This window comes from Idiotropiscis lumnitzeri, chromosome 14 (assembly GCF_059441095.1).
Source record: "Idiotropiscis lumnitzeri isolate Australia: NSW breed Sydney's pygmy pipehorse chromosome 14, RoL_Ilum_1.0, whole genome shotgun sequence".
NCBI lineage: Eukaryota > Metazoa > Chordata > Actinopteri > Syngnathiformes > Syngnathidae > Idiotropiscis > Idiotropiscis lumnitzeri.
The window spans coordinates 20,396,591-20,409,422 of NC_142404.1; the positions used below are offsets into that span (position 1 = coordinate 20,396,591).

Here is a 12,832-nt window from a genome sequence, read left to right on the forward strand (position 1 = left end):
CAATTTATGTCTCTCACATTCACAATTTATGACTACATGGAGGTGTTAATATCAATTTCATAAGATCCCACCCGTTTCTTTCAGTATTTATCTTTCATTTTTCATCTTAGTTCTTTTATATTTATTCTATTCTTGGAATAAGAGGCGGCAGACTAGTGAAACAAAAATATCATTGCACAGATCTACCGTTATGGTTTTACTGTGCAGATGACAAAGATCTGGAATCTCTTGAATAGCAGAAAACATTGTTGAGATATTTGTGATACTGCGATTGGCTGGCAACCAGTTCAGGGTGTGACCCCGCCTACTGCCCAAGGACAGCCGGGATGGGCTCCAGCACGCCCGCGACCCTTGTGAGGAGAAGCGGAACACATAATGGATGTTTGTGACAACATAAAATGAGTCACATTTTTTTTAATCCTGATTTTAGACAAAATATTGTCAAATTCTTTACAAAGCTTTATCCATCCATCCATCTATTATCTGTACCGCTTCTCCTCACAAGGGTCGCAGGGGGTGCTGGAGCCCATCCCAGCCATCTTCGGGTATTAGGCAGGGTCACACCCTGAACTGGTCACCAGCCAATTGCAGGGCACACATAAAGGAACAACCATCCGCGGGCAATTTAGAGTGTCCAATCAAGATGTTTTTGGAATGTGGGAGGAAACGGGAGTACCTGGAGGAAAGCCACGCAGGCACGGGGAGAACATGCAAAGTCCACACAGGAACACCGGAGCCGGAATCGAACCCACGACCTTTGCACTTAAGTTATTTATGTCAAATTTTGAATTAACCCTTAATGGCTGATTTTTTTTTGTCATGTTCTTTTTAATGTTAAGTCCAAGTTTTTGAAGAACTACGGACACCCTGTAGTTATAATTTTTGGTAATAGTGGCGGAGAGGGAAGTGGTTGCGGTGGTGGTGGTAGTCGTAGTGGTTGTATGAGCTTCATCAAGCTTCCTGATTGGTTCGAGCTTGATTGAACATGAAAATTACAGCCTTCATGACTTGGCACAGGATCCCTCACGCAGGATCATCTCTAGAGATGTGCGAGGGCCATTACTAATGTGAATTGTATACTGGACTAAATGTGACCCACATAATCATTAGGTTGTCACTCATCACTTCATGCTTCAGTTATTCACACGGACAGCATTTGGCAAGGAAACAAATAGTTGGGCAGGTGTTCCAACATTTTAAGTTTATTGTATAAACTCAAAGACAAATTTGTACAAATAAAAGATTTCTGTTGCTCTCGCAAAATCAGAAGAAGGCATATTTACAACAAGTCCATAAGCACTTGGTTGCTTTCAAATGTTTCACATTCAAGCACTTGTTGAGAAGCATTGACTTGGGGTAAAAACCACAAACTTGACTCAAAGAACACAAGCATCTAATGTACTGTACGTCTACGAGTCAACAATGGTCTGCCAGGAGGTTTTTCTTGAACTGTTTTGCAACTACAACACAACACACAACTGAGCATCAAGAAATCACTCACAAATCAGTTCGAGTCTTGTTTGTCGAGTTTTCAAACAGATGACTTTTTTGGGCTTATGGCAAATAAACACTCAAGCAGCATTTTTTTCCTATATCCTCAAAACGACGACGACAAGGATGCATTCGGGGGAGTGCACAAAACTAATTTACATTAGGAGCTCAAAGCTTAAGAAAAAAGCCACGTTTCTTAAGTAGGCAACTTGATGAGCTTCTGACTTGAGTAAAACTTGCGCTAACCGTTATTCTAGTAATCCAAAGTAGCTTGGTTTGATGGGTGTTGAGAACGTTTCAACTTTTCACTGAAAAAAATTGAGCGTCTCACCTGTTCATGGGTCCAGTGGGCGTGCCCCTTTGAGGTTCATTGCTGACTGGTCAACGGACTAAATTTTGTCAAGCTACCGTTTTTCTCCAAATGATTCATTAGTGGGCACTTTTCAAATGGATTGAGAAGGACAATCTTTGTGGGAAAGACCAGTGGTATAAGCCAGTCCTTCTTAAATAGTGGGGCAGATGCGATCCTTGCCATGTTGGCAGGATCAAGTTCCAAGAGTGTTTTTTTTTTTTTTTTAAAACGATCGCAACAGCAGAACTAACTTCCAAGTTTAGGTCGCGGCCCGTGTGTACTGAGACTTGCATGGCTTGGACTTTTGGACAACCAAACAGTATGCTACTGGTGGGATCAACCAGATTGCCCCGGTGCAGGATCTGGGCTGGCTGGGGTGGTTCGATATAAAATAATTCAGAAATGTAGTTATAAACCTTTTCTTTTTGGGAGTGTAAACAAAATAAACGAGATGCACTGGTACAAGACAGTCAGTGGTGGAATAATTTGGACTTTGTTGTCCTCAAAGGAAACAGAAAACTATGGAGCGAAAGCAGCACTGGTTTGAAAGCCAGGTGAAAGAAGCCGTCTATGTCAAACTATGAAGGCCTTTTCTAACCAGAGTAAGAACCCTTTGAGTTCCAAGGTCAAACATCTTCAACAATCAAGAGTCCAAGAATCTACACAGACACACAGACTTTTCTCTAAAAGACCTTCAGCAGCGCTGAAGTTTCAATCCATCCGGCTGCATTCTGGATCAAGCATCTGTACTCGCCAGCGTCGTCCCGGTTGGCGTTGGTAATGACAAGGTTCAAGTGGCCTGCGTTTTTTTCCTGAATAATGTACCTGCTGTCGGTTATGCGCTCACCATCTTTGTACCACTCTGCTGTGGGCTCTGGCTTCCCACTAACCAGACACTGCAGGACGACCGGTGAACCGACGGCAGCAGTCACATCCGTCAAGGGAATGACGCACCTCGGTGCCATCTCGGTCACCTGGAACTGAAAGCTACACAAGTCGGAGGACTTTCCCTTGAACTCCACCTTGTCCTCTTTGGCGGACTCGGCGAACACATCAAAGTTGATGCTCATGTACCGATCTTCACTCATCTCCCCATCCGTCTTGGCCACCAGCCGGACAGCCCGCTGAGACTCATCGGTCCCCTGCTGAAACTCAAACTCAAGTTCAATCTCTGACACCTGTTCGCTGTCCATTGCCGAATTTCCAACTAGCAAGTCAAACTTCTGTGGCTGGACTTTGCCGCTGCCAAGAGACACAGCTGTCAGCTCCGTGCCTCTGGTCTGTCCAGAGAATTCCTCGGTGTTGAGCACCACCAGCGAGGCTCTGCACAGTGTTTCGCCGACGACATTGACAGCGCTGCAAGAGTACACGCCGCCATCCTGTACTGCGACTTTACTGATCGTCAGGAAATGATTTTCACCATCAGATGAGGGCAGGTACCGTCTGTTGTTGTGAGGAATTTTTTTGTTCCCTTTGAACCAGGACACGATGGGAGACGGGATTCCCATGAGCGAACACTCAAACATGACAGCAGAACCCTCAGAGGTTTCCATGTCACAGATGGGATTGATGAACCTTGGCGGCATCTCTGTCACCTCAAAAGCTATTTTCAGATTTTCGTGCTCCTGGGTTACAAAGTCCACAGTGCCCTCTTCGGAAATACTTGGAATAACATCCAGGGATACAATCATGCTCTTGCTGTCAGCTGTGTACTCAGGAATGGTGATGATCTTCACCTGTTTCTCAAATTCCTTGACCTCATTCTCATCCAGTTCTACTTCCAACAGGATCTCCTGGGGAGAAGGTGAGCGAGAAGCGTCATCCTTTTCTACATCAAACTCTATCACGTGCTGATGGGTAACTGCGGGTGGGGAACGCATGAGCCTCGCTTCCTGCGACACCACAACTACGAACGCAACGCTGCAGGCCTCGCCAACATCGTTGATGGCGTGGCAGATGTATTCTCCCTGGTCAGCTTTGGTGACACAGTGAATCGTGAGAAAGATGCTGTCTCCTTCACGCTCCATAATTATTCGATTGTCAGCCAACAGCCTGGTTTTGTTGCAGAACCATTTCACTTTAGGTGATGGGAGGCCAAAGACCTCAGCAAGAAAGATCAGAGAGTCATTTTCAAAGACTCTTTGCTTAGTGAGAGGTTTAAGGAAGGCAGGTGGGATTCCATGCACCTTCTTATGGGATGCACGACCAAGGGAGCCGCTGCTCCTGGAAAGGAAACACCGCTCATCTCCATTTACCTCAGCGACTACACTTTCCATGTCCTTATCTACTGGAGAGGCGAGGAACTGCATGGGTGAGAAAAACCTGTCACTAGAGTCTGACAAGGGGCTCTTTTGAGTGGGGGAGGATAGAAACTCTGGAGGGGTATTAAAACCACCTGCTGTATTGGGACTAGGCGTATAAAAGGAATTGGGAGAATTAAGGGTATGGAAGGAACTCTGAGACTTAGGTGTATGGAAAGTTGGCTGCGAGGCCTCTGTTGATGAACTTGCTGGGTAGAAACTCTCAGGGACCTCTCCTACCTCCTCACTAACTGTGCTGCCAATTTCTATCGACATCTCAGACTCAGGGGAGAGTGGCCGTCCCCAGTCTGTCGGAGGGTTGTAATATTCATACACTGCACCAAAAGTCACCTCCTCTTCCTCCATTACGCCAAGTGCAGATCCTCTTAATTGTGCACTTTCAGAGATTCTGGCAAAATGGCTTTTGGGAGTGACATATTCAGGACCCTCGGCATTTGGTTGAACAATTAACGATTCCGGATTTTCCACATCAAACTTATCATTACATTTTTCTATACCGACTACAACATCAGCAGTTAAGTGCACTTCCGGCATTACACTGACCTGGGAAGCTGGCCCACTGAAAAACACACCGCTATCCATTGATGGCTCAGGGAGAGAAATGCTCTCCACCTCACACAGGCCACTCTTTCCTTCCTGAACTTCTTGTTTCAGTTCTCTCACAAAATCAGTTGACTTTTCCTCAACAACATAAACCTGCAACTTTGGAACACCTTCAGACTTCAAGGGTTCAGACTTAAGCGTTTCAGACAAACTTGGAGGTTTCCCTGCTTGGCTATTTCGATCTATGGACTTGGTTGAATGGCTTGCAGCGGGAACTTTATCAGACTGAGAAGGAATGAAGCTAACGGTTTCGTCGAACATGTGCAACTTTTTCTCCTCACCCAGCACCCCTACTTGACCTGCCATCAGAGGTTCGAGAATGCCAGCTGATTTTGGGACTGATGGCCGGTTGAGCTCTGAAGAATCCTGCACTCCCTCTCCAAATTGTTTGCTGGTTACGTCCTCGATGTTTGTGGCGACCGCAGAGACTGTCTCCACTGAGGTAGCAGGCTCAGAGCTCCTTGATGAAGGATCAGTTGGGACTAGGCATGGCAAGTTGGTTACCATTAAAGGGTCAGTCAGGACACTGCCATGTTCAGGTGTGACCAGGTGCCCCTGTAATTCATCAAGATGACTGGTCTCTGCAGGCATGGGCACCACAGGGAAAAGTGGTTCCTCTTGCTGCTTTTCAAATGAAGTAGGAGCTGAGTCTGACTCAAAGACTTGTTTAATTTGAGACACTTTTATCACAGCAGCTGACTGTGGCAGCCCACATCCAGATATAAGTGGTGGCTCTCTGTGTCCGCCTGATCTGGATTTTGACGGCACCTGAGGCGGAGGGTGTTTCTTCTTTGTCTCCATGGCAACTTTGTCGTCTACAGAGTCAACAAGCTTCACGTCTTGACAGAACACTTCACAGGTGGACGAAACCTCTCCCACCTGATTTTTTGCCACACATTTGTACACACCGACATCACTCTGAGTAAAAGTGCTAACATAGAGCTTATGTACCTGACCATCAACTTCTGCCCTGTATTTTCCCACCGTTGTTTCGAGAGGAATATCATTGCAAAACCACGTGACCTCCACGGAAGGTTCAGCTGTGACAACACATTCCAACATAGCCATCTGACCCTCTGGGCAGTTGAAACTCTCCAACTCTTTCACCACACGAGGACTTTCAGCAAGTTCACCAAAGGAGAAAGTAAATTTGTGTTTGCCAGTCTGACCCATTCGCTTGTCTGAAGCCAAGTCTGGGAAGTCCTGATGTTGATCTTCACCGCATTCCATCGTTGCAGAGTCTGGAGTGGGAGCGTCGACTCGGATTTCCACAGGACATGAAGGATACACATTTGAAGTACTGCTGTATTGCTGGCTCACTGGTTGAGGGCTTTGTAATGTTTCAATGCAAGGTTCTCGTTGGCTGTCACGAGGTTCCTCAAACTCCTTGGAAACTGCCTCCTCCAGTGAGACAATCTTTTTTCCTGAGATCTCTAAATTGGCGCTGCAGATGGACTTTCCATGCTTATTACTTATGACACAGTCGTACGTCCCTTCATGGTCCGTGGTCGGATAGAAGATGGTCAGCGTTGACTTGTTGGACTTGACCGTGATGTTGTAGTCAGGGTTGTGGGCCAATGTGTGCCCATCCTTGAGCCATGTGACTTGAGGCAGAGGGTTGCCTCCAAACTGGCAGCTTAGGTCTGACATCTCGCCAACTCCGACTTGAAGTGAAGAAATTTCTTTCACAAACATCGGATGACAAGTGTCAGCATTTGGACCTTTAAGCATCATGGATGCTGGAGTTGGGTTAGCACCCACAGAAATGTTCTGCATCTTTGCTACAGTTCCAAGTTCAGACATGTCCTGATTGTTTTCATCTTTGACTGTTGAGTACTCCTTGCAGACTTCTTTTGCCACAGCCACCAGATCTGTGTGTGGTTTCTTCTTGCTGTTTTCCACAGACGTTCCCATGCTCCTCTCCTCCTTCAGTGCCTCCTGGATATGCTGGCTGCTGGATGCTGATGAACTACGCTCCTCCTTAGGCAGCCTTTGTTCTGACTCATTTCTCTCAGTACCTTGTAATGGGGAAAGTTCTCTGACTAATGAATCTACGTGAGGACCCTGCAATAGTGAGCTAAGTCCATGGCTAACTGGCGAGACAACGGTAGATTGTGCGGGTAAATATCTCTGAAACAGGGAAGCATCACCAGCATCTTCTTTTGCTTGAGTCATGGATTCCACCTGCTTTGACCTGCATGACTGCTGAGGTAAAGCAGGATCTGAAGTTGGTGATGGCTCATAATCAGCATGGTGAAGAACTGAATGGGACATTTGTGCTTCAGCTCCATCCGCAATCAAATGCTCATCTTGAGATTTTTCTGTACAAATAGGTGAAGGTCTCCTAGCAGCCTCCATATGTGGAAGAGGAAGATCATAGGGGAAGGATTTAGATGGTAAAACTAAAGCCCAGTCAGAGTCCTGGTCAGCTACTTCCTCTGGTTCATCTACATCTATTGGCCATTTAAGGAGATGCTGATCCTGAGCCACTTCTTCACTCACTAAGTACTTACTGTCTCTGTGCAGTCTGACCTCACTGGCCTCAGTCGGCAGCACGCTAACAGGCAACCACAGCCCACCCTCACCCTGCTGATTGAGGTCCAAATGACTCATTAAGAACTTTTCTTTGGATGTTCTTCCAAAGGAGATTTTCTTGCTGCGGTCCTCTGTCACTCTGCATTCTTCCTTGGTGTTCCTCTCTGCCTGACAAGGGGGATATGCATATGTCCATTCAGAGTCAGGCTTAATGACATCTACGTGTTCCATCAGAATATCTTGCTGCCATTTTATGATACGCTGAGCCAGCGCTTCTTCTTCACTTCCAAACTGCTCACACTTCTTCAGCTCCGAGATATTTTCCATTGACAGCTGAAGTTCTTGCTCCTCACTTGTTTTCTCAAACAAAAACTTTTCATCTCCTTCATTGGTCTTGGATGTCAATTTAATTTGTCCACACAGTCCAGATAATGTTTCCAGCTCTCTTGCCTGCCTTTTCCCTCTGGCTCTCAACACAGAAGGAGGCGCTCGATGCTGCTCCATTTGAGTTTCTGCTTCAATGGGCTTTTGTGTTATCTCCATCACGGGTTGATTTAGGTTTGCGCTATACAGGTCTCTATTATTCTCAGTGTAAACTGGTCCCACAGATTCTATGTAGGGTACTTCTTCAGACTTGGGGAGTACACTTGCAGGTGGAGATGGTTCCTCTCGTGTCATGCCTTGCTGCCACGTCATGATTTGTGGGGCCAGGTGTTTTCCCTGAAACTCACCTTCAAGTTCACCTTCCAGGCTTTTCTCGTATCCTTTCTTCAAGCACTCTCCAGACCATTTGTTATCATCAGCTGGTTCAACCTTTTTTGCAGCTTCACCTCTTCCTTCAGTTTTAGCCTGTGCCTCAGTTTGTACTTTGAATGGGGGTGATATCCGTGGCTTCAACAGTCCCGTGTCTTCCATCTGTTCTACTGTGACTTTAGGTAATGTACATGTTGAAACTGTGGCAGCTTCCTGATGGCTTTCCTGGGCATTCATTCTGGGAGGTTTATGAAAAGGCTCTTTAAGCTCTTCAGGAGTGACCACTCTCATGTTTTGCTGCTGATAAATGTGCTCTTCAAGATCCATGTATGGTGTTTTTTCGGGCATAAGCAGGTCGGGTTCAGTTTGAGATGTTTCTTCCTGTGACATCTGTGTACCGTGCTGCACCTTCTTTATTTGTATTGCCTGTCTTTCCTTACACTCAATGCATTCAGCTTCCAGATTGCTCTCGTGCTGTTCCCTCAAGGACGTACCAGGCTGTTTGATCCAGGCAGGCTCAATTCTTTTTGGTGCATCCCCGCGACCTTCAGTCTTAGTACTTGTCTCAAGTTGTACTTTGACTATGTTTGATATCTGTGGTTGCACAAGCAGGCCACCATTTATTTTCTCTGCTCTACTGTCTAATTCAAGGAATTTATACGTTGCAACTTTAGCAGCTTCATGATTGGTTTCCGTGTCATTCATTCTGGGAGATTTGCGGAAACATGGGAACATGTCTTTGGAGTCTTCAGGAATAACCCCACTCTCTTTGTGCCGGGGGGAAGCATGCTTTTCTTGCTCCAAGTGCGGTGTTTTTTCTGACATGAGCAGGCCAGTTTCAGGTTCAGAACATTCCTCCTGTGTCATCTGCGTACCTTGCTGCCACTTCCTGATTCGTAGGGCCAGTAGTTTTTCCTCACATTCCATACGCTCAGCTTCTAGGCTCCTCACGTACTCTTCCCTCAAAAATTCTCCGCACCATTTGTTCTCAGCTGGCTCTCTTGATTTTGCTGCCTCTTCTCTTGCTTTAATTTTTAGGCGTGCCTCTGTGTGGACATTGACTCGAGGTGACGTCTGTTGCCGCATAAACAGCTTGCCGTCTTTTGTTTCCTCAGCTATGACTTCAGGTAATTTTTGTGTTGAAACTGTTGCAGTTTCAGAATAAGTTTCCTGGGCCATTACCCTGGAAGTATTGTTGAAGCAGGAAATGGCTTTGGTCTCTTCAGTCGTTACTTGTCCAACTTCCTGTTGGGTGGAAATGTGTTCTTCGGGCTCCATATATGGAGTCTCTCTGGACTTTGTACCAGTTTCAGATTGAAATGTTTCATCTTCTGACTGTGTTTCTTTTCCCAAAGACAGGGCAGCTCCGAGGTGAGATGTTTCCTCCAGTGGGATACCTTGTTGCCACTTCCTGATTCGTAGGGCCGGGAGTTTTTCCTCACAATAAATACGCTCGGCTTCTAGGCTCCTCACGTACTGTTCCCTCAAAGACTCTCCGCACCATTTGTTTTCAGCTGGCTCAACTCCTTTTGGTCCTTTTTCTCTGTATTCTGCATTCAGGTGCTGCCCCGTTTGTGCTTTGACTCGCGGCAACACTTGTGGGTCCATGAAGAGTGTGTCGTCTTCCATTTTCTCTGGTCTGACGTTGATTTCCAATACTTTGTGAGTGGAAAGTAATGCAGTTTTAGGATCAGTTCCATTGGCTTTCATTCTGGTAGATTTGTGAATATCTGAAATGGCTTCAGTTTCTCCAGGAGTTACCACTCTTACATCTCTCTGGGTGTAGATATGCACTTCTGGTGTTGAGTAACATATTTCTTCCGCCTTTGCCAGGCCAGTCTCAGATTGAGAAGCTTCCTTATGTGTGATTTGCGGAACTTGCTGCCACTGTCCGACACGTAGGACCCGGGGTTTTTCCTCAACTTCAATGTGCTCAGCTTTCAGTCTCTTTTTGTATTGTGACTCTCCAGCATATCTGTCCGGCACCGGCTCAACTAATTTTGCTGCCTCTCCTCTCCCTTTACTTTTAATGTGTGTCTCAGTTGGTACGGTGACTTGAGGAGAAGTCTGGGGCTCTGTGAACAATTCCTCGTTTCCTATTTCCATTGCGCTGTCTTCCAATTGTGGTAATTTGCGCATTGAAACTGTTGCGACCTCAGGATCAGATTCCCTGGCCTTCATTCTAGGAGATTTGTGATGGAACATGGCTTTGGGCTCCAAAACAGTTATTTCTCTTACTTCTTGCTGGGTGTAAATGTGCTCTTTGGGCTCTCTGTAAGGTGTCTCTCCGGGCTTTTGTTTGCCAGTTTCAAATCCAAATGGTTTGTCTTCTGATATGCGAATACATTTCCTGATCTGAAGGGCTAGACCTTTTTCCTCATGTTGCATGCGATAACTATCCAGACTCTGACTCGGGACTTTCGGGGCTGGTTCTTTCTCTGTTGTTGTTACAATGGGTTCCCATTCTTCACCTGAGACGTGGTACATAACAGACTCCTCCAAATGGAGGTTTTCAGATTCTGGCAGTGAAAAATCATCTTTAGCAGATGCCCTGATGGCAGTGTATGCGCAAACGTCCTCATATGCTGATGGTTTTGGAAATTGTGGGATTTTTGAGAGGTATCGGGGTTCATGGTGGTCTGGGTTTTCCAGGAGGTATGTCGTTTCAGGGCGACAAAGGTGTTCCTTGCCGTGTGTGGTTTCAGGGAGGTGTGGGGGTTCGATACTATATGTCGATTCACAATGGAATGGGATTTCACGGAAGTATGGGGACTTAGGGTGGTGTGAGGTTTCCTCATAGGATGTAGATTCAGGGCGGTGTGGGGGATCGTTGTGGGATGTGGGTTCAGGCTTGTATGGGGATTCAGGGCGGTATGTAGTTTCAGGGAAATTTAGGTCCACCTCCTCTGTCAGACACTCCACTTTAAAGTCTCTGGCCCTAATGTGAAGCTCACTCATCTCTTCCATAAGCTCACCAAAATCTCCCGATTTTTTTTGTTCAACTTTATCAGCATACTCTTCTGACTGAGTCTGACTTTGTGGGACCGCCACATCAACCAGCTCACCTCTCATGATCTGAATGGCTCTGCTTCTAGACTGAGGCTCGAATGATTGTCTCACATTAGAGCGAATGGTCTCCTTACTCACCCCCGGTACTTGACAATCAATTGGAACTTCGCCCAAGTCAAACGATCTCTTAAAATACTGAACGTTAGGAAGGGAAGCAGGCTTCATCCTGAGTCTCTCCATGTAATCTGCATAGCTTGAATCACTGGCTACCGACTCACAGTCAAATTCAGAGGAAGACATGGTGGAGAAAGAAAGCCTCTTTCTTTGGCGGACAGCTTTTTGCAGAGTGTTGAGTTTACTTCTAACCTCTTTGTGAAGACTCTCCGTGTCACTAAACCTTTCGCTGTAGCGGTCGCTAAACCTATCACTGAAGCGAGTTCCAGTATGCCGATCACAGTAGATGTCACTCAATCTGTCGTTAAAGCGATCGGACCGAATAAACATGGGCTGGGGGGACGGGGCACGCTCCGAGGCCGTCTCCAGACACTTAGACTCTTTGCCATACTCTTTCTCATGCAAATAAGAACTGGAGTGAAAAATGACGGTACGTACCAAAGCAGTCTTGGACCGATTCCGCCGCTGGTGGACCTTGGACATCTTGTCAAATGGAGATCCTACATATCTGAGGTCCACTCTAATCTTCCTACCCTTCCTCTGCTCAGCCATATTGGCTACACTTTTATGGACCTCCGCAGAGTGGCGGACAAAGCCTAGGTAGTTGGCCGACTGCTCTTCCCTCAGCGAGACCAAAAGAGAGGCTGTGGACTCGGCAGAACCTTCGGAGTTTATTGCCATGACCTTGTAGCTGCCAGAATCCTTTTCCCTGACGCTATCGATGAGCAAGCTGCTTGTGTGTACATGCATTGTGCTCTCCGTGCAGATTTTACGCCTGCACATTTTGGGTACAGACCTATTGTTATGAAACCATAGAATAGTCGGTGAAGGGCAAGCCAAAAGTTTACACTTGAACACAACCGGTTCGCCCTCCAAGACGGACTGGAATATGATTTTCTTGGTGAATGAAGGTTTCATGTTTTCAGTCCAGGAGCCGATGGAGGAGGTCCTGCTGGAACAGCGCTTGGCGGACACCATACCGTGGACGAGGAAATCCTCGGTGTCGGAGAAGGCCCCTCTGAGCGTCCGCGCTGTTCCCAGCGTGCCCAGCTCTGTGGAGAGAACGCAAGGACTAAGCCGGTGGCATAAAAACCCACAAATGTATTTGAATGAATGATTCATTAATGGATAAAATGAAATGCATGCAATCACAATGCCAGAAGAAATAATTGCACTCACCATATTTGTTCGAATAAACGCAAGACTTGATTCTTTTTATTAGAAACCTGCAGGGAGATTTGATCCTTCTTCTGTGGAAATTTCTTGAAGACAAATTCTTTCTTGAGGAAAAAAAGGCAAAGTTCGAAGTGGGGCTGCTAAAAATCCATTTCTGGTGGAGTACTTCTTACCTGACTTGCAGACACGAGAACTAACACCCTTTCTATCCTTGACAACGAGGAATGACTTGCTCACATGAAACGTCGAAAAGCAAAGCGTTAGTGTCGCGACCGAAGCGCTAAATTTGGTGAGAAGGCGTTTATTCGAACTAATATAGTTTACTGGGGTTAAGATGACTGCAAACCACAGGAGTCACATCCTCGTTATCTGCAAGCCAGGATAAGAAATATCCATTTCAGTTAAAATCAACCTCGAT

General features: G+C 46.2%; 2 protein-coding genes across 2 annotated transcripts in view; both read right to left on the reverse strand.

Annotated features, from left to right (window-relative positions):
• LOC148323979 (titin-like) overlaps nucleotides 1-12,832 on the reverse strand; it is a 98,113-nt gene that overhangs the window by 58,509 nt on the left and 26,772 nt on the right. The window lies entirely within an intron of this gene.
• On the reverse strand, nucleotides 1,443-12,420 carry LOC148323981 (uncharacterized). The gene is made up of 2 exons (XM_088315636.1): nucleotides 12,293-12,420; nucleotides 1,443-12,175 (listed from the first exon to the last, which is right to left on the reverse strand). Exons 1-2 carry the CDS (start codon nucleotides 12,418-12,420, stop codon nucleotides 2,527-2,529), a joined length of 9,777 nt encoding a protein of 3,258 aa, XP_088171762.1. The 3' UTR covers nucleotides 1,443-2,526.